This window comes from Papilio xuthus, unplaced genomic scaffold (genome assembly GCF_000836235.2).
Source record: "Papilio xuthus unplaced genomic scaffold, Pxut_1.1 DF827680.1, whole genome shotgun sequence".
In the NCBI taxonomy this organism is placed as follows: domain Eukaryota; kingdom Metazoa; phylum Arthropoda; class Insecta; order Lepidoptera; family Papilionidae; genus Papilio; species Papilio xuthus.
The window spans coordinates 5,408,564-5,428,989 of record NW_013530969.1 but is presented as its reverse complement, the minus strand read 5'-3'; the positions used below and the strand labels follow the sequence as shown (position 1 = coordinate 5,428,989).

The window sequence follows — 20,426 nt, the reverse complement described above, 5'->3', positions numbered from 1 at the left end:
CAAATATTTTGCCCTTTAAACGACAAAATTAAATATAAGAAAAAGCTAATTAAAAAGCTAGCAGAACGCAGTGTGTTACCTGGCGCGGGCGAGGCGCACAGCGGCCATGTGACATTCGACGTGCACAATGTTGTAATGCGAAACGGTAGTGTAGCCGAGCGTCTTGCGCGCGCGCACCTCGAACTCCTCCACCGGACATCGCTTCGTGAATGTGTATATACCGAGCACCTGGTTAACCACAACAAGAGCCCGATTAGTCATTTCTTTGATAGTGTTCTGGTTCTAAACATATGTTTGTTGGTTTTTTCTCCACGTCCTTAATTAAGCAGAGTGGTCACCTTTGTGGGCTGATACTTGTAGCCCTCGCGGCAGATGCAGCAGACGGCGCCGGCTTCCTCTGCGAGGTCTGCCAGCTGCTGCGTGAGCGAGCACTGCGCCGTCACCTGCCCGCGCTCGTTGCTGCGCATGCCCAGCGCGCCCAACTGACGCTCGCGTACCGCCATCGCGAGACGTTTCTTCTCCTAAACAAATAAGATGTGATATTTTAAGAAAACATTAAAATATTCTTATAATCTTCAAATTAAATGTTGTAATTTTTTACTAAGTTTTCTTGCGCCATTTTCATTCACCGGTGTGTCGTTGTGTACAGACCTGTCTTGTGAAGTCGCGAACTTGCTGCACTTTAGCTGCGCACTGCGGCTGCGAGCGCAGCGCCTCCAGCAGATTCTCGGCCAACGAGCCCACGTGCTCACCCGACGACACCTGCTCTAGGCGGTGCACGATTGGGATCACCTTCTCGCACACCAACATCTACATACAAATGAACAAATTAACATTATAATCCGTGTAATATATTCTCAAAATTAATTGACTTTAACACATTTTTGGATATGACATATTGTAAATTATTTATCGCTGACTGTAATAAATCCATATCCTGCCCACAAGCAAAATAGGAGTAGTCTTGGAACTATCTATGAGTAATGTTAGTATTAAAGTGACCTGCGTGGGCTCATGGTCCGCTGCGAGTCCGGTGAGGAAGCGCAGGATGTACTTGAGCGCGGGCCGGCTGATAAACTCCTTCAGCTCGTCAGAGTCCGTGCACACCAGCGTCGGCTTCACGCACGGCGCGTGTTTCTGAAAACAAAACAATATTTAACATTTTGCAAACTCACCAAAAAAGAACATAACAGCTCAAATATTTATGTAGAAATTCTCGTTTAAAAGTTGAAGCAAACCAGGAATTGTAGAGTATCCAAGTCCTGGTTAAAAAACTTTGAATGTTGTTAGACATAGAAACTCACCACAATATATTCCAAGGCATCGCGTACAACACCCAACGAAATGAGATAATCTTTGAGCGTTCCTCCAATAGAGTTCCTCTCAATGTTGGCGCAGAGTACGCAGAACAGCTCCATGCGGAACTCCTCCTCCGTCCACTGCTCCGAGTCCAGTCGGTCGAAGTCCAGCACTGGCTTGAAGTGGTCTACCAGCATTGCCATCTTGAGATCGTTGCCGTACACTAATGCCGCCAACACACGCGTCAGGTGACCCAGTGCCACGGAGTTGTTACGAATACCTAAACATAAATAAAATAATGTACCGTTTTCAATAATATTGTAGACGTATTCATAATATTAGATATCAGATATATTTTTACCTGGACACTCGGTGCAATTGATGAGAGCTTGCACATATTCCGGTCCTCCAAATGTGAGTGAGAACTGCAAAAATGATACCAGACTCTCGCTCGCCGCTACCGATAAAATGCGTTCCATTATCTGTAATAAAATATACTATTAAACTTTCTGACGCAATATAATTATACATAATACTATTAAAGAATTTTTTTCATGAAAGAAACTAAATTTTGTATCAACTGATGTTGGCATGCGTACCTCTAACAGTTGGTATACGAGATGTGCGCGCGGCATATCTTTCTCCTCCTCAGCGGCGAGCTGCAGCGCGCGCAGCAGCACAGGCAACGCCCGAGTGTCGGCGCGCGTCAGCACGCGCACACAGCGCCGCACGCGCGCGCACAACCCCAGCAGTCGTAGCAGTGTCGAGCACAGCGCGCGCGCACCTCCTACGCGCTGAATAGCAGCTAAGCGTTGCAGCATTACTTCCAAGCCACCTGTTGAACGATAATAATTTTAAAAAATTAATCATAAAAATGAATTGTCTTAAGAAAACGTTTATAAACAAGAGATACGCATTTAGGTACTTTCTGAACTGTAACCTACCGCAATCAGCGAGCACATTAGCCATTCGATAAAGCTGTTCGTCGTCGACAGCCTCTGCGTTGGTCTGGCTGAGTGTCTCCACGAACTCCTCGGTAGCGTCGCCCAGCAGCCCGCGCATTCGGTACACAACGCGCATCGCATCCACGCCGTCGCCAGACGTGCACCACACCTGATATAAATATTATATTATTTGCTACACGTTATAAACTTGGAAATTCAAATTCGTATTTCGCTCGTATTTGGCTTGATAATCTGACCATAATAATGTTCGCAGATCTGTTACCTTTTTATAAACATCCTTGACGGGCAAATCTAGGGACATGATCTTGTTGCACACGAGCAGCTCCATGCCGTTGTCATCCTCGAGCAGTGCCACCAGCTCGCAGTCCGTGCAGATCTTGTTCTTAACATCCCGCATTAGTGGACCCATGCCGGGCTCCAGTGATGAATACGGGTTGCCTAACATACGGCCCTGAGAAAAGTGTAGTATGTATTTAGTCACAGTTTGTTGTAACTTTAATTAAATGTTTTATTTAAAACATATTATATTTTACCTGCAAGAAGTCTTCCTGCTGCGGATCCTTCTCCAGCGTGAGGAAGAACTCCCCGACGTCGTTCTCCTCGGGGTAGATGATGGAGCAGAGGCGTTCGAAGATGAAGACGGGCGTGCGGTAGTCGTGCAGCGGGTACTTCTGCACGGTCTCTATGCACACCGCCATGAACTCCGCCGTCTCCGCTTCCGTACCTACAGCAAAGTACCATGTAATAAACTACATTTTTACGTATAAAAATGAATGCAATCTATTAGAATTTATTTTCTTTAATTTTTGTAATTTATTCAATCATTTATTAAAAATGTACATATAACTGGCAGTAAATATTTCACTTGATTCTTTAAAGTCTCGTCTAAACGTCCACCAAAATCTCACTATGTTAGGTAGCCAAGGTTCGAGTCCTAAGGGATTCCATGTACACTAGTATATTAACTCATTTTACCGGTAGTCATTTCCTCGAGAAGTTCAAGCAGTTTCTCCTGTGTATCGTCGGTAAGTCGCGTACGCTGCACGACAAGGCGTCGTAACGAGAGGTATCCGCCTAGCACCGCGCCCACCAACCGTCCCTTGTACACGCGCCGTCCACCGCCCTCCTCCAGGAACATCGACAGCAGCTCCGTCAGACGTTTCAGAGCATAACCTGCAATACCCATAAGGTTTACAGACCCATTCACACAAATAAAGCCTAGTTATGGTAATTCTCATTAAATGCACACACATAAGATGCTTTGGTAAGAATTTACCTTGAGCTAGATCTGATGTTAAAGTAGTTTCCTCCAATCTATGCAGTTGTTCAATCTCCTTGGTCATTAAGTCGGCTATCTGTTGCAGCACACCCCTTAGAGCGAGGAACTGCTTCCACGGGGCTTCGGACGCCAAAGCTAGCAGAAAATGTGATATAATTAAAACTGCTGTACAAATTCGAATAGAGATTTTACGACAGATACTAACTTTGATAAAGTTGTAAGAATTGTTCACTAGCTTCTCCAGCTGTTCCTACTTCAGGCAGGAAACTCGTCAGTAAAATTAGGACCTGCAAAGCAAAATGTATCATTTAAATTTGATTTTTCAAGAGCCGGATATAGTTTTGCAATTAGCTTAAACCAACTTACAGCTTTAGTTCGTTCATATGAGTCGCAAAGAGATTTGACCATAGCGCAGGCGGTGTCGCGGGCGATGCGAGAGCTGGGGTCGAACATCACCGGCCGTAGCCAGCCGCCGTCCTCGAGGGCGAGAGGACGCATGCCGTGTGATAATAATACCTGCAATAAATATATAACTCTTATTTCCTAACATTTATTCTTCATAAGTTAATAGCTAGTCATTAGATAAAGCAACATTTCCTTCGTCACGTGCTTACCCGGTCTCGCCACTTAGCGAGGTATTTCCTAGCGAGATGTACATCTCGCAGTGGCAGCGTGACGTCTGGCGGCAGTGGTGCGACGCGCGCCGACAGTCGTGCCCACTGACGCTGAGCAACACGGCCCGCCAGCCAAGCCGCCAGGTCCACCACTAGCCCGCCAGAAGTTGCCAGCGGAGCAGCTGCCTCAGGCGCAGGCGGTGCAGGCTCCGGCTATGTAATACATTTTATTATGAATATTTCTGTAGTTGTCTTACATAAACTAGTTTAAATAAAAACATTACGGAAAAAACAAAATAGTATGAAAAAGTACCTTAGTTTCCTTATTTTGTTCATCGGTTGGGGCTGTTGCCGCGGCGGGTGCTGCGGGCGCCATCAGTTGCTGCAGATATCCAAGACAGGGCAGAGCAACTTGCTGCAGCGCGAATTGGTGAGCTGGTAAACAAACATCTCTGTTGGTGACGTGCATTCTTACGTGCTCTACAATCTTGTCAGAATCCATCTGATATTGTTATAATTTACGAAAGATGTATGTTTCTCTTATAGTTGTTTTAGTAGTAAAAAGCATTAACTTACATGTAGGTGATGCGCTACTGATGCCCGGGATACCAGATATAGCTTCAGTTTTTAACAAGGAAGTGACCGCTGGTGCGATACCGGCCACTTCAGTCAATTGAGGGCAACACCTGTTGAAGATTGCATTATATTTGTCATGCGAAACTTTAATAATATAGTTCTATTCTATTGGTTATTAATTTAAAAATATTTCATGTAAAAATTAACTTACCACACCCAAAGTTTGACAATACATCGAAGTCTAGCTTCCCAACAGTCCACCGAATCTTGTACCTTGACCAACGATCCGAGTAGTAATACCAATGGACGAACCTGATGAAACGATAGCATTATAATTAACACAGTTTGAAAATTTGAAATGAATTATCGGCTACGTCGCCCTCTTTCGTTTGTTCACTTACAGAGTTGTTGTGATCCTGTGAGGCGGCGTGGCCCATGAGCGAGAGCGTGATGCGCTGCGACAAGAGGTGGCACAACTGCTCGGTGGCGGGTAAGTTGTCGCGCGTCACTAAGCAGATAAGTGCGCGCACCTCCTCTTGACACTACAAAACCCAAACGAAATGAATTAGACTCGAATGGAGTAGAGTAAAAAGGAGTTCTACAGAGATGAATTAATGAGACAGATTTGAGAATGAAATAGAGTGGAGTGGAGCAGAATCGTGTCGGCGTGTACCTGTGGTGTGCCGCGGTGCAGGTTGTGGTGAACGAGCTCGTGCACAACACCGAAGCGGCAGAGGCGCTCGCGGTGCTCCGGTTGCGAGGCCAGTGCGCGCAGCAGCGTCAAGCACTGCTCCGCGCTCGCCAGCGAGCACCCGTAGCATCCACCGCCAGACTCTGCATACATACACATTTATTGTACTCCAACCTAATAAATCTCAAAATAAACTTTAGAAATGCAGTTAAAGTAATTGTTTATACCTTTAGTCATATCTCCATCGTAAGTTTGAACCAATCCGGCGTACACGGGCAATGTTTCTCCCTTTAATTGCTCGCTTTGAGATCTGTCGTAGGTGACTAATTCTTTTCTGTAAAAATAATCATATTTAATAATGTTAAATTACCTGTAAAATAACATAAAAATAGTAGTATTATGTTACTACGCTCACCTGCAGGCGAGCACCTTCTGTATGATCTTGGAGAGATCTTCAAAGTATCCCTTGCTCTCGACGCAGTACTTCTGTGCTACCGTCTGTATGACGCGGTTGATTTGCACGCCGCTGAGCGCCGCGTTGCTGTTCTCATCCGCGCCACGATCCAGCCGGTGCTCGCTGATGCGGTGCAGCAGCGACTGACATCGCAAACACATTTTACATAATTATAATTATCATTTTATATTTATATTACGATGAGTATGTTGAAGATGGGCCTAAACACATAAAGGCGCTTTTATTACAAAAAAATATTTGTCACTAAACAAATAATTTTCAAATTTGTAACTTTATCGCATATAGTTCCGGTTAAACAAATGTTTGTTTATAAAAGTTTTGTGTACCTCTAGCACGGGCTTGTTGGCAACTAATTGTCTGTAGACGCGGTCCGCCTTGTCGAGTAGTGCGCCGATGCTCTGCACCATCTTCTTGCGCTCCTCATCGCTCTCGATGGTATCAACGGCACAGCACGGCTGCGCGGTCAGCGTGTAGTCGAACTTTGCGTACTTGCAGAAACCGCACGCGTGGCATAAGAATGGATCCTTCTCATCGTAGTTTATTGCCCTATCGAAGAAAATAACCTTTATTTATTATACATACATATTTCTGTTATGTAATGTAATGTTTAAAAGTGATGGTTGTGAGTACTGACCGACACTTGTGACACTGGAAGACGTTCTCTCCGCAGTTGGCACATACTCCAGGGTTCGCCGGCACCGACTGCGAGCACCGCGGACATTGTAGCGATTCACCTGCCCAATGAAATTATGTTTATAAAGTATTTTTATATAAAAAAAATAAAAGGTGGATGGAAAATTAATAAAACAATACATACATTAATAGTGCAACACAGTTATATTCTTACCGGTAGCCTGTTGATTTTCATAGAAGTCTGCGTACTCCATCATGAGGTTGCAGGCGACGATGGGCAGGGGGAAGTCAACACGTACTTCAGATTGACCGGATTGCAGCTGTACGCGCTTCGCCTTGTGCCACATTCCTACAAATAGAACATTTTACATTTTTTTTTTTAAATTTTATGCGGACGGAGTCGCGGGCGAAAGCTAGTGTGGTAGTTCGATATGATCTCACCTGGTTTGTTCTTGAGCTCCTGCACGGCCTGTACGGTGCGGTTGTTGTAGTAGAAGTTGATGGCGCGCACCATCTTGCCGCGCTTGATGTCGCTGATGCGCAGGGCGATGCGGCTGATGGTGTGGCTGTTCACCAGCTTCACGATCTGCGTCGTCGTCGTGAACTTCGAGTCCATCTGCAGCCAGTCACGCGGTTAGCTCTTATTTGATATGTGCAAGGACCTCACGCGACGTTTGTAACCATTTGAAGATCGGGTATTGTAGTTATCAATTGGATTATGGATCCAATGTCAGATAAACAGGTTCTTTGTTATTCATATTTATTATTTAATTTCATTATTTAATAAAAAAATCTTTTACCTTTATGGTCTCAATATCCGTAGTGTTAAATATAAGTAGTAAAAACTTTACAAGCTAAACACGAATTACTTTATTACTTATTACTTTTAAAACAAATCCAAATATTATAACTATCGCTACTCATATTGCAAGATTATTTCTACCAATCAGTACAAACATCAAACAACATAAAAATGTACAATTGCTAGGTTACTCTAAAACATACTGGGAAGCCACAACATTCTCATCTATTCCTATTTCCCAAACTTATTTTTTAAATAAAAACATACAAAAATGTTAATTGGTGCACTAAACTACACTACATGGCAATCAACATAGTTGAATATCTGTGGTTGTCTACACATACCTTAATGGTGGGCAGTTTGATGGTGACCATGGGCACCTCGGGGTTGTTGCACACGAGGCAAGGCTCCGACTCCAGGTAGTAGCCGTCCAGCTCCACGTACGTGCCGAGGGCCGCGTACAGCGCTGCATTGCCGTGGGACGAGAGCAACTCGTTCTGACGACGTAGAAGTTCCACCGCACTGCGCAGGTACTTCTGAACATACAAACGAATATGTTAAAAAATAATATAGTATTTGTTTTATAGATAAGAATGTAAGGGACGACTATAAATCGAGTTCTGGGATGATATGGGTAGTCTGTGAACATACCTCAGTCTCAATGTTGGGCGTCTTAAGTGTAAAGTATCCGAGTAGGTCGACAAACTGCGCCGACTTGCGCCCGTACTGCGGCAGCGTGGGCCACAGCGCCCACAGTAACGACACTATCGACGCTTGCTCTGTTTGTGGCGAGTTGCTAAACAAAACGCAAATATTACCATGAAGTTTGAAAATAAATTACGACGACTCTTTTAAAACCAATAAAAGGGACTTACTTGTAAATAGCCAGAAGTAGCGCGTGGGCTTGCCAACGAACTGCTGTTGAATTCGTTTCGAGTAGGAAAGCTTTGACGAACATTCTCAATTCATCATGATTCACCTTTAAACAAATATGATATTGTAGTCGCATAAAAAATAACTTAAAATAATATATAATCATACTGTCCTTTTTGTTTTTACCTGTTTTATTATTTGTTGGACCAGTATCGGCACCTTCTGCTCCTGAAATTTGGAGCCATCGGATACAAAGGCATCGCTATCTGCGCTGCGCTCTCGTTCTGGCCAGTCCGCGGATGGCTAAAGACACAATCGACTTGAATTAAAATCACTTTAACGCATATTTGCTACGTTGAAATGTGTATGTGCGAATAGACAGAGTAGTAGTAAGTAGGTACAGGGGCAACGATCGTACCTTGGTTTCGTGTGGCGGCAGGGGCGGGGTAAGGGAGTGCGTGGGGGCGGGTGCAGGCGTGGGTAGGCAGAGCGCGGCCTGCAGCAGCTGCAGTACGGTGGGCGCGACGTGCGGGTGCACGCGCCGCGCCACCGTCAGTAACCACGGCAGCGCGCTGCGCCGCTCTGTCGCACACGTGTGCTGCCAGTTGCCGGTACGCGCACTCACTATCTCCGCACACGCCTGAAACCATGGAAATATTCTTAATACTCAACATACAAGAATTTTTGGCTTAATTATTTGTATGTGATTGGTGAAATAAGGGGTACCTTAAGATGATCCATGAGCTGCACGAGCTTGTCGTACGCGGGGTCGGGCGCGGCGAGCAGCGCACGCGCAGCGTTCAGGTGCGTGTCGAGCGCGTGTACATCACGCAGCTGACGGTAGCGCTCGCGCGTGCCGCATAGCAGCAGTAACAGCTTGCGTACTTGTTTCCTATAGTATATATATTTTTAATATCGTGCACAAATAAATATATCCTAACAAAACATTTGAGTGAGGCGAACCTCAGTGGCGTCTGTGGGTTCATCATGTACTCGCAGAGCAGCGTACGCCAGCGCGTGTCGAAGTTGGCGGGGTCGCAGTGCTTGTGGATCTGACACGGAAGTCGCAGCGCCATTTCCATCAGCAGTTGCGGGTAGTTGTCAAACACGTCTAGCGCATGGCCTGGGACAAACGTAAGTAAAGATCAAATGTCAATTTTGATGGAAAATTCGATATTAATTAGACCGTTTCCTTGTAACTACGATGACTTACTTTTGACGTATTCCTTTACAAAGAAGGGCTGCATATCGGGCAATGGTTGAGGTGGTTGTGGTTTCAGTAGCTGTTGTCCAGGTGTTGCCGTACCGGTGGCTATACAAAAAAGACTGGATTAACAAAACGAATTTAAATACAAGACGTTATTATATTTATTTATACGTACTGGTTGTTTTCTCCTTCCAGTAAGGCAGCAGTGCAGCCAGCACGTTGTAGCAGTGTCGGGGCGCACCGGCGCGTACTAACGCCGCGGCTGTGAGGCGTGATACGTGTGCGGCCGCAGCGGCGCCCGTCACTTCTGCGCGCGCATTCGCACTACCCCCAACCGACGCGCCCGCACCCGCGCCGCACGTTTTCCACCGTGCCATAAGCACACCTGCACAAAGAGTTACTATATTAACAACAGCTAAAAATCTGTAATCCTGCAATGGTTAATACTTAAATATCAGTTGAATCTACTATTACGTAGCTCGGTACTAACTCAGTAGCCGCATAATAACGAGCTGCAGCTCTCGTCGGTTTGTGCGCTCGTGCACAGGCGGTGCATTCTCCGGCGCCTCCAGCTCCGATACAAGCTGTTCAAGTCGATTGATGGCAAGCTGCAGCTCGCGCCGCTCCCCGCGCTCTCCCACTTCCTCGTTCTGGATGTCCAGCTCTGAGACTAGCAAGTCGAGTAGTCGATCTAGTACTACCCGGTCACCTTCAACGGTAGAGTCTAGGTCACCTGCTAACATTAGAACAACCTGAAAACAAAACGACCAGATATTTAGAATGACATTGAAAGAAACTAAGTAACTTTAGATACGTGTTTTTTCGACACCTCAGTTGTGGGATTTGTGTTATTATGAATATAGTTAAAAAAGTGTGACCTGTACGAATGGTATAGCCCGTACGCCGGGCAGCGTGCGCAGCGTAGGCAAAGTATCGAGTGCGGCGGTGAGCAGTGACAGACGCAGCGCGTGCAACTTGCGCGCTTCGCTTTCCGCCTCCGCCGTGCGCGATGACGACGCCACTGGCTGCGCGCTCGACGTCGATGGACCTGCTGAGACACACAGACAATCAAACATTTATTAATTTTGTTCATCTTTGGACTCATCAAAAAGTGTTAAATGACAATACATTACACAAGCGCTACGGTGAATAAATAACTAAATGACATAGAAGGTGACATGATGTTTGAAATGATTTCTAGGTTACGACCATCTAAAATCGTATACTAGCCTGGCATAGCCACGGGGGCGGCGATGATAGCATTTGCGGCCATGGTGCCCGTAGTTGGAACAGACACCATTTCGCCTAAAACATTTCGCTTATTCAAAATTTCTACAACGAAATTCCACAAAACCGTAAATAAATAAAAAGACTTTTTAACATATTCGTGAACATAACACACAGAAGTTTAATGTTAGGAAAATATTTACCATAGGCGCTGGAGCGTCCGGAAACGCCGCCGATACTGTCGGCGCCAGAGCCGCCGCTATCGGAAGCAGAAGCGGCAGAGGCGGCCGAGCCCGCGGAGCCTGGCGGTTCGGCGGGGGACGTGCGCAGCGTGCTGCCGTCTGTCGCCGCAGTGCTGCCCTCGTCGTCAGATCTATAAGCACAGCTTAAATGTTACAATAACAATATCAAGAAGACGCAGCATTTAGATCGACAGAGAAGGTGATGTATAGAAAAATAACATTAGATAAATAATTCCGTTCAAAGACAACGTTACGTACCCTGTGGGCGATGCGGCGACGTCGCTGAAGCCGGGGGCGGGCGGGGGAGGCGCGGAGGGGGCAGGCGGCGCGCGGCGCGGTTGCTCCTGCAGCGATAGCGCAATGGCCAGCTGCACCATCGTCTCGTCGTCCGCGTCCGCTGGGATGTCCAGCAGCGCCTCTAAACCTAAAACAATAACACACTAAATTACAACCAGTCACTATGAAAATATTCTTAAATTTATCAAACTGCGTTATGTATGTGTTATAAACATGTATATTGAACGAGTACTACTACCTCCATCGGGCGCGAGCAGTACCATCGGTTCAAGCGCGTCATCGACATCCATGAACTGGTTCTCCTGCTGGTCGTCGCGCGCTGTGCTCACGTCAGATTCCGAGGCAGCAGCCTCTGCAGTCGAGCTGGCCGCCGGAGCTGTTGTCACAGAGGATCCAGCACCTAAATATAAATCAATACACATAAGAAAAAATAATAAAGCGAATAAATTTGTCACATACGGAATTCGTAACATCTATCAATCTCTATCTTACATTTTGACTGTACTTTTGAAGGCAACAGATGGACGACAATTCCATACATGGTGGTTACATTGCTTTTTATGGTAGTTTGTCTATCAATCACTTGTTGTTTACTTAATTTCATTGTAAAATGTTACCTGGTGTATTAGGCGGTGAAGGTATGTACACACGCCGTCTCTTGATTCGAGGTCGCAGCACTCTCATAAGAGCAGCCTTAGTGCCAAAGCTTATAATTTGATCTTCCGCTAGCAGCAGCGCCAGATAGATTTGATTTCCAAAATCGATCTAAAAACATCGCAATAAATTATTTTTTAAATACAATAAACTAAAATTAAAGTACACGGAATAGTAGTACAGGATACTGACTGCGTCATTGTCCGCGTGCAGTTGGAATGCGTGTAGTATATCAGCAAGGGCGTGCAGCGTGTGATCGGCGTGGCGCAGGCCATGGGCCAGCACGCCGCCAGGGCCGGGCGGCGCACGCACGCTCGCCAGCCGCCACAGCACGCTGCACAGCATCGCGCACAGGTGTGGCGTTCCACTCTCGCCCTTATTCTCTGTATAATCACCCTTCCATAGCGCAGCCCAATCGCCTGAGAAAAACGTTATTTTTATTAAGAAACGTTTTGTAAGGTCGTCGACTACATTCTTATTTAAAAAAAACTTACCACTTTCTGGTTTGCGGGGTGTGGAGGGAGTGAACTTGACAAGATGCTGCGGCCGGGCGACGGCCACGCCGCGGGCTAGCAAAACGAGCCGGAAGTACGCTTCAGGGTCGATGTTACGTGCGTCTGCAGTATCGCGCAGGTCGGAGAGCGCAGTGCAAACGTACTTCAGTATCGCTTGGTCCTAGAAATTCAGTAGTAAATAATTTAACGTCTTTCATTACTTTAGAGGTACTGAACCAGGCAGTTTCTTATTGTTTATTGTGAATAAAATTTTACTTACTTTGAATTGGTGGTATTGTGACTGATAGATAGCTCTCAACAGACATTGTGCTCGTGCATGCAAGTGCGCGGAGGCGGGTGCGCAGAGCAGCTTCCTGGCGGCCTCTGCGCCGGCCTCCGCGCCTGCCTCGCTGCTAGCGGCGGCTGCGGCGACAGCCGGCGCGCCCGCTGCCAGCTCGAGGGTCTCCAGCGCTGCGCAGGCCAGACGCTCGAGCGAGCTCGGCTTCCAGATACCATTCATGGCATCGCCCTCCTGCACAAATAAACATTTATATTATATCACATATTATTTATTTTAATTAAAAAACAAGAAAAATACAATTAAAAAGTCTTACCTGAGCAATCTTACTTGTTGATGGACAAGCTGATGCATCTTCGTTTTCTTCGGGCCAACCGAATTGTTCTTTATTTTTACCATAAACCTAAAAAAAAATCATATTAGATTTAAACATCACACCTTGCACGAAGAAAAACAATGAAGTGTACAATTTGTTGAAGATTTTACCTTAACAGAGTCGACCATGGTGACACCATCGGGATCTTGTGATGGACCAAAGTTGATAATAAGTTTCTTATCCGACTGCAAGGATTCTTCGCGGGTTAGAGGAATATCGAACCATCGGTTTCGTACAACCACTGTAGAGATCGTTCTGCCATATACCTGTACACAATTTTATTTTTGAATTGCATATAATTTTTTTTTTTAAATTAGATCTCGCCTTATATGAAAATTAAATAGTACCTCGACATAAGACGGTGTCCGGGCGACGTCCTGAGTGCCTAGCAACACTCTGATGCCGCAAATGACCATGTTAGGATCCGAGTTGATCACTTCCATTGAGAATCCACTCATTTTAGTAGATACAACGTAGAGACCTATATAATTAATAAATAAAATTAAAAGTGAAACCATTGGAAATTATTTTTACAATTATATGGCTCTTGGGTTTTTAATCATTATGTTAAAAAAAAATACTTACTGGTAGTGTTGAGGCGATTCTTTATTTGTGCCGTATTATAAACTTGCAGTAGATCGTTTCCGCCAAACTCGATATCTGTCATCGCGACGCAGTGTTCGAAGAAATCGATCGGGAACTGAGGACCGCCGTTCGTATTCGACTTCGCAGTAGCCTAAATTACCAGAATAAAATAAACATTAATAAACGCAAAAGTAATTGTTTTTTTTTTAAATCAACAGTTCAAATATTGCTACTAATAACCTGTTGCGACTTGTTCTTGTTGTGAGCTATGGCACGAGGGCGGCGACGCGGCGCGTGTGTGGGTTGTATGGCGGGCGAGAGCCAGTAGCCGGTGTGCTCCGCGCTGGCCGCGTACATGCGCAGGCTGCCATCCTCACACAGCAGGATGAGCGTGCTCTTCTGCTCGCCACCACCGCCGCCGCCGCACCAATGACGCACCGCCACCATGTCTGTTATCTTCGCTTTTGCTGGTACCACCTGGGTATAACATAGTATAGTTATAACTCCTTGTGTAGTTGGAGATTAATAAAAAGAAAAAACGGAATTTTGGTAAGAACAAAGTCTTGTTACTTTTAGACGCACCTTAATTTCTTGCACGTAAATAGTGGTTGGTGTAAGCATGAGCACGACGGGGTTGTTTGATGCCTGCATGACTGCGGTGACGAGGCCCGGGTGGCCGGGCACCTCGGCCCACTGGCACAGTGACTGGACGCCGCTCTGCTTGCCGCTGCGTCCGCCACCCTCCTTCTGAGTCGCCGTCGTCGACAGCGTTATCATTGCCGTGCCTACAAAAATGACACATTAATTCAGTAATTTGGCTTGATTGACAAACATAAGTTAAATAAATAATAATTATAACATCATTTTTTCAATTACTCACGTTTGACACTTTCTTCTACCGTGTTGAGAGGAGCGAGGAAGCTCTTTCCTTGCGCGTACGAAAAGAACAACATCTTGAGTGTGTGAGAGTAGTAAATCGAAACACCTCCACCACCAACTAATCCTGCTACATCCTGTGTAATAAAACAAACAATTGCATCATCGTGTACTTGTTATTTGGTCAAAACTTTGCTTAATGTCATAACGTTATTAAACTTACCTGTATTTCAGGATGAAGCACTTCAAGTGTGTTTGTGACGTAGAATGTGCCTAGCGTGGCGCGCGACTCCTCGCTCATCGGTTGCCAATAGATATGTCCAGCGGAGCTCATACACAGCATGTGCATTACGTCTTCTTGGTTAACAAAAGTTACATCTCGCACCTGTAATATAGTCGTGTCAAATTTCAAAACAAAAGAAAAATAAATAAAATAACAGATTTATAATACTTAATTAAAATATTTACCTTTCCACTTGGCACTAAGAAATGGTGCATTGGATTGTTTAGGTCCTTGCTGAGATCGAAGATTTTAACGAAATCGGATGTCACAAGTGCAAGTTGCGTCTGTGATCCTGGCAGCCAAATAGCCTTGATTACGTAGTTATTTCCTTCTAAGCCCGTATTCAATACTAGGTGATCGGCTACGGCACCTAGAAAAAAATATATAGAATGTACTAACTTGAGCATGACATATACAACTTTTACTATCAATATTATATGATGTTTTCTATTTGGATATATTATAATTGTATTCCAACTTTTATAGAACTACCTCCGCTGTTGAACGTAAGCACGTGGCACTCCTTGAGGCCACACACGGCGAGCAGGTCCTCGTTCCAGGCGTTGCCACTCAGACTGAGGACGGTGAATGGTATAGGTGCCGATGACAACCGTGTCAGCGTCAGCTTATGTTTTGATGAATCCGCTTGCTTTAGCAGCGCAGACAATTGCAAGACGGTGATTTTTCCTGTCAGCAAAATATCAGGATTAAAAAAATCTGTAACTCCTTATGTATAATAATTATTTTTCTTCACATGTCACATGGATTTCATAGATTACATAGCTCTATGTATACCTTTTTCATGGGAGACGGCGAGGTGCTGTCGACGGCCGTGAGGTGAGGCGAGGCAGCACATGGCCACGCGGCGTAGCTTGTGCGCCGACATCAGCTGCCGGATCGTTTGACCGTTCTCGCCCGTGTACGTCATGCGGACATTCTCGAACGCGCCTTCTTGAGATCCTGTAAATTATTTATGATGGTTTACTGTTGGTCTTATTGTAGTAGATAGATATGTCGATAGATATATTAATTTTAAATTTACAATACAGATTAGAAAAGTAGCAGAAAACTTCATAATATGATACGAGTTTATTGTAAAATTACTAAACTTTATTAAAATGTATGATTTACCTAGCGTAGGCAGCATCAGAGTGTCGGTGTGTACGAAGCGCTTGACGCCGAGGTGCAACTGAGCGAGCGCGCGCTGCGCTCGGCCATGCGCACCCACCGCCGCGCCGCGCTCGCATGCTGCGCGCACCGGTCCCGCCAGCACGCCTAGTAACTTCTTTACGCGCTCCATGCAGGCGCCCCACGCACCATACGACACCAAGTATGAACGACAACCTGTAACATTATAACGCTTGGATAAATTCATCGAGGGGCAGACTTTAAAGAGATTATAATGTATGTATTATTTTTGATTATATTCACTAGTTAATTTTTTTAGAAGACTTGTGCTCGAAAGAGGTACCTTGTATATTGGCGGCGATTGCTGGGCGGCGGGAGGGAGCGAGGTAGGCGGGCGGAGTAGGGCTTGAGGGCAGACGGCGCAGCGATGAAGCTGGCGGACTGTCGTCGGACCGACCGCCTAGCGTCACTGAGCGCTTCACCAGCGCTTGACAACTGTACAATAACTCATAATTAAGTTTTCTTCGCATTCAAATAAAAAGAACCAAGAAAATGTGTGTTAACAATACATGTAAAAACACTGACCTTGAATCAGGCTTGGCACCACAATCGCAGAAGAAGTTGCCGAACTTGGCGTAGGAGACGTCGTGTCCGCGGTGACAGACGCGCGCGCACACGGTGCACACACCCACACCATCCACCATCTTGCAGGTGTGGCAGTGATACCAGTGCTGGTTCATGAACTCGCGCTGCGTCACCGTGAACGTGCACAGCTTGTACTGCAACATCGCGTCTTCGTCCTGTACCGTCGCTTATTTTATTTATCAACAAAAACAACATCCATGAATCCTTCGACTAATATGGATGATGATGGTTTTGTTGGAATAAAAAGTATATTATTATAATTTTATTCGACTCTAGTGAATTTTTGCTTTAAAACGAAGTTTAATGGATAAAAATAAATATATAAAATAATTTAAAGACGGACAGACGAATTATGTACACAATGTACATAATTCGTCTGTACATGCATAAATTTCTTCTCAATGTTAGAATTAAATGAAGATGCTTCATGACAATGATATCGTTAAATGTTTACCTGCACGAATGATGTGTTATGTAGAAGCAACACTTACTGAATCGTCGGCACTGGTATCTTCCTCATCGTTTTGATCGTCGGGATATTCCAAATCGAAACCAACGTCATAGGGAGATTCCCACGAAGGGCTTACAGAACGCCATGCTACAAAAAGAAATGTTTTATAGAGCACATTAACTTCAGTTAAATAATGAAAATAACAATCAAAGGTGAACGTCAAAACTTTTATTACCTTGTGGTGGCGACGTGTTAATAGCATGAAGAGCATCCGAGAGGTACGATAACAAAACGCACGCAGACTCAATCTGAGAAGCGACGGCGCCCTCGATCTGTCCTTCTTCCAACTTCTCCAGTACATCGGGACTGCTAAGGTTGTCGACGCTGTAAAATAAATAAAAGTATTGTACATTTCTTTACGCCGAGTAGTCTGTTCTTTATAAATTCAGATTGTACAGGAAAGTTTTTATTTATTATTTATGTCCGAACGAACAATACTACTAGTTTAGTACTAACCATGCTGCGAGCCAGCCGACAGCGGCGGGGAAGAGCAGGCGGTGGTCGGCACCGGCGTGTGCGTCCGCCAGCCGACACAGCTCGCGCAGCAGCACGGGAGCGCACCCTTCACCGCACACGCTCACTAACGCGCACAGCACGCGCTCGCTCACCTCCTCGCTACTGTTAATAACCAGTTATCTTTATTATCATTGTTTCACACTAAGACATATTTTAATATTAAGTGATTAGTGAATACTTAAAGGCCAAGTCAAACGTATAAAATGATAAAAAAAGAGAAATAAATGTTCTGACCAATGTGTGACGATGTGTTTGCAGAGCGCGGAGAGTAGCGTGGCATTGTCGTTGGCGGCATCGGCGAGCTGCGCCGGTGCGGCCTCGGCAACTGCGGCGCCCGCGCTGTCCTTGCTGCCATCTGACCAGCTGCAGCTTTCTGTTACATATTGCAGTTCATTACGACATATGCACTTACATCTTAGTTAAAAATAACATTGTGTGAGGGTTATTAACTATTATACTGGTGTGTTAAAGACAAACTACCTGAGTTTGCTGATTGTTGAGCTGTGTCTGACTGAGCCCTCGGTGCTGGAGATCTGTAAGAATTGAATTATTAACTAAACATAATTATAAGACGAAATGAATACAAATCTTTTTTTTTTAACTATTCCGCTGTCAATAATAAATTAACGGTCTCTGTTGAAATTAGAACACATACGGTGTATCAAAGACTGGCAGGTCTGTGTCACTGCGCTGCGCGGGTTCACTGTCTGCGCGGAACACGCTGCGCAGTGCGTTGCGGAACGCCAGTGAGGCGGGGTTACCGTCCGGCGCGCTCGACGTGGGCGTGGCCAGCTCCGCCTCTGTGGGCGTACCATTAGCCGTGCCCGACGTGCCGTTTGATGTTGATGAACCTGTTCAAACGTTTATATTAATATACATGCATTAATAGTGGTGTAAACAAAACTATTACTGAAAGAAGTTTCTGTTTTCAACTTCTTAACTTCAGTACAAAATACAAAGCTATTTACGTACCAGTTGTCGTCAAACAAATGTGTGATAACAAGTTAGCCAACTTCTGTTGATCGGCCATGCCAATAGACTTGCACACGGACACGCAAAGAGTAGGGTTCAGTTCAGATTTGTCGCAACATGTGAATATCTTGATAAATAACCTGCAAAAGAGAAATATTAAAAACGTACTAAATTTTGGTACAAAACCTAATCATAGAACAGGATTTCATTACTTACTTGATAACTCTTTCAGTATACGGGCTCCTAGCATTGGGAGCGGTCAATAGTATTTTGCCGAGACTGTATTCATTATCGTCGCTAAAAACTGCTTCATACGCTTTGCGTCCGGCCAATCGTTCTAAGATTTTCTCCCAGTATTTGACCTGAAAGTAGCAAATCATTTTTTTAATAAAAGACATTTATATCTGTATTTTCTAATTATTTAACAAGTTAACAGTTTTACCATATAACGTAGTGTCTTTTCTGTGGAAGACTGCAAGTGCTCCACCAGTACAGTGTATGTGGTCTTCAAAAAGTGTTCGTGCCTCAGTTGCTCTGCGGTTAGAGTTTGCGGCACCAAAGTGTTTAGGGTCGCTCTTAGCGGCTCCGTTAAGAACTCTAGTCTTCCATCGGCCTGTTAAGAAAAAGTTTAATTACACTGAGAAAAGATTAACCAAGTAGTAACGTTAGGGCTCGCTTGAACATTTTCCCCATTTTTTTATCTTATAGATACTTGAGTTCTATTTCCAAATATCAAGAAGGTAAGAGTATCTTACCAAAGCCGGTATGATCAAATCGATGGCCTTCTTGGACAGGGCGGCGTTATCCGCGAGCTTGGGCGCGCCGAAGTCAAGTAGCTTGGCGGCAGAGTAGGCAAGCATCATGAGCGACGTGCCAATGGAGTACTTGCTGCTGCCGCTGATCAGCTCGCAGTGCGACGACACCAGGTTCAACACCGCACTCTCGGATGGGATTATGTGCGACGCATAGAAAGCCTGACAATTAAAAAATATGTAAATTAATACCTTCTTTGTATATTCGATATCTATCATAGTTCTTTGCTAGATCTAAGTAAGAGGGTTGCATATTTCAATTTACATACCAGATTAAGGCATGTGAGTGGCGGTGGTGTGGCAAGCCGCTCCAATATGGCGACGGTGGCGGGCGGCAGATGTGGGCGGAGCCAGGCGCAGAGCGCGGGCGCGCCCTCTGTGGCGGCAGTTGGTCCACCGGCGCAGCACACCGCCAGTCGTGCCGCGTTTACTGCGCGCTCTGATGAGTCGTTAGCTGCTTCCAATACGTTCTCTAATTCAGCTCCTGCGCTTAGCCTACAAACACCAACAATAGAGTCTAAGTGTCTGCATAAGTCATTTCATGAATGGTAGAAGAACGCTAATAAAAAATGAAGAAAATCATCAGAAGTACCAATTTAGACAATTTTATAGAAACGTTTTAAATCGATATGTTCTGAAAATAAAAAGTAAGTAAGTAAACTCACCGGCAGCAATCTAAAATAGTGTCCAGTAGGTCCAAAAGGTTTGGCATAAACTGGTGCGCCTCCGCAGCGGACGTGGTGTCAGCCAGGCATACTTTGAGCCTTACGAGCGCAGCATCACACGATATTACGTCGAGAAGAGATGGTAAACCACTCGCTGCAAGTACAATTTTAATGCAAAACATTGTTTTATTTTTTTATAAAGTATTTAAAAAAGTAAAACAATATTTTGCAAAAGTATTGAATACTAGTGAGTACTTACATGTGATATTTTGTTTCAAATGTTTGATAGTTTCCGAGGCGAGCCAAGCGGTGTACTTTATATTATCGCACGATGCACTAACACCGGCTAACAAATTTTCTGCATACTGAAATAGAAACAATAAATTTAATTTTGAACATTACAAATTAACATTAATTTTTCAAAATTTCAA

At 44.8% G+C, this 20,426-nt stretch overlaps 1 protein-coding gene across 9 annotated transcripts in view; it reads right to left on the bottom strand.

The window, feature by feature from the left end:
• poe (E3 ubiquitin-protein ligase-like protein poe) overlaps positions 1–20,426 on the bottom strand; it is a 29,303-nt gene that overhangs the window by 1,656 nt on the left and 7,221 nt on the right. For 2 of the 9 annotated variants that reach the window (XM_013311235.1, XM_013311237.1), the window contains exons 21-92: positions 20,255–20,360; positions 19,996–20,149; positions 19,600–19,825; positions 19,274–19,492; positions 18,961–19,131; positions 18,735–18,880; positions 18,519–18,658; positions 18,202–18,397; positions 18,027–18,079; positions 17,781–17,919; positions 17,487–17,648; positions 17,206–17,354; positions 17,011–17,117; positions 16,460–16,674; positions 16,218–16,369; positions 15,878–16,090; positions 15,542–15,706; positions 15,239–15,433; positions 14,932–15,116; positions 14,687–14,848; positions 14,468–14,600; positions 14,170–14,372; positions 13,828–14,064; positions 13,588–13,738; positions 13,350–13,483; positions 13,113–13,268; positions 12,943–13,029; positions 12,609–12,860; positions 12,329–12,509; positions 12,027–12,253; positions 11,798–11,945; positions 11,416–11,580; positions 11,142–11,307; positions 10,845–11,014; positions 10,645–10,719; positions 10,293–10,465; positions 9,905–10,166; positions 9,590–9,799; positions 9,421–9,519; positions 9,171–9,330; positions 8,934–9,099; positions 8,626–8,847; positions 8,394–8,510; positions 8,210–8,313; positions 7,986–8,130; positions 7,679–7,870; positions 6,974–7,148; positions 6,747–6,881; positions 6,534–6,633; positions 6,226–6,445; positions 5,840–6,021; positions 5,652–5,758; positions 5,407–5,567; positions 5,135–5,275; positions 4,945–5,045; positions 4,734–4,843; positions 4,471–4,592; positions 4,158–4,370; positions 3,910–4,059; positions 3,749–3,830; positions 3,541–3,678; positions 3,240–3,437; positions 2,798–2,988; positions 2,527–2,715; positions 2,244–2,412; positions 1,899–2,134; positions 1,661–1,781; positions 1,305–1,579; positions 1,003–1,137; positions 652–810; positions 339–521; positions 80–228 (exon numbers count right to left, since the gene is read on the bottom strand). In XM_013311235.1, coding sequence (XP_013166689.1) covers positions 80–228; positions 339–521; positions 652–810; positions 1,003–1,137; positions 1,305–1,579; positions 1,661–1,781; positions 1,899–2,134; positions 2,244–2,412; positions 2,527–2,715; positions 2,798–2,988; positions 3,240–3,437; positions 3,541–3,678; positions 3,749–3,830; positions 3,910–4,059; positions 4,158–4,370; positions 4,471–4,592; positions 4,734–4,843; positions 4,945–5,045; positions 5,135–5,275; positions 5,407–5,567; positions 5,652–5,758; positions 5,840–6,021; positions 6,226–6,445; positions 6,534–6,633; positions 6,747–6,881; positions 6,974–7,148; positions 7,679–7,870; positions 7,986–8,130; positions 8,210–8,313; positions 8,394–8,510; positions 8,626–8,847; positions 8,934–9,099; positions 9,171–9,330; positions 9,421–9,519; positions 9,590–9,799; positions 9,905–10,166; positions 10,293–10,465; positions 10,645–10,719; positions 10,845–11,014; positions 11,142–11,307; positions 11,416–11,580; positions 11,798–11,945; positions 12,027–12,253; positions 12,329–12,509; positions 12,609–12,860; positions 12,943–13,029; positions 13,113–13,268; positions 13,350–13,483; positions 13,588–13,738; positions 13,828–14,064; positions 14,170–14,372; positions 14,468–14,600; positions 14,687–14,848; positions 14,932–15,116; positions 15,239–15,433; positions 15,542–15,706; positions 15,878–16,090; positions 16,218–16,369; positions 16,460–16,674; positions 17,011–17,117; positions 17,206–17,354; positions 17,487–17,648; positions 17,781–17,919; positions 18,027–18,079; positions 18,202–18,397; positions 18,519–18,658; positions 18,735–18,880; positions 18,961–19,131; positions 19,274–19,492; positions 19,600–19,825; positions 19,996–20,149; positions 20,255–20,360 — 11,732 coding nt within the window. The remainder of the gene's footprint in view (positions 1–79; positions 229–338; positions 522–651; positions 811–1,002; positions 1,138–1,304; positions 1,580–1,660; positions 1,782–1,898; positions 2,135–2,243; positions 2,413–2,526; positions 2,716–2,797; positions 2,989–3,239; positions 3,438–3,540; positions 3,679–3,748; positions 3,831–3,909; positions 4,060–4,157; positions 4,371–4,470; positions 4,593–4,733; positions 4,844–4,944; positions 5,046–5,134; positions 5,276–5,406; positions 5,568–5,651; positions 5,759–5,839; positions 6,022–6,225; positions 6,446–6,533; positions 6,634–6,746; positions 6,882–6,973; positions 7,149–7,678; positions 7,871–7,985; positions 8,131–8,209; positions 8,314–8,393; positions 8,511–8,625; positions 8,848–8,933; positions 9,100–9,170; positions 9,331–9,420; positions 9,520–9,589; positions 9,800–9,904; positions 10,167–10,292; positions 10,466–10,644; positions 10,720–10,844; positions 11,015–11,141; positions 11,308–11,415; positions 11,581–11,797; positions 11,946–12,026; positions 12,254–12,328; positions 12,510–12,608; positions 12,861–12,942; positions 13,030–13,112; positions 13,269–13,349; positions 13,484–13,587; positions 13,739–13,827; positions 14,065–14,169; positions 14,373–14,467; positions 14,601–14,686; positions 14,849–14,931; positions 15,117–15,238; positions 15,434–15,541; positions 15,707–15,877; positions 16,091–16,217; positions 16,370–16,459; positions 16,675–17,010; positions 17,118–17,205; positions 17,355–17,486; positions 17,649–17,780; positions 17,920–18,026; positions 18,080–18,201; positions 18,398–18,518; positions 18,659–18,734; positions 18,881–18,960; positions 19,132–19,273; positions 19,493–19,599; positions 19,826–19,995; positions 20,150–20,254; positions 20,361–20,426) is intronic. The other 7 variants (XM_013311240.1, XM_013311236.1, XM_013311238.1 and 4 more) reach the window with 7 other exon arrangements.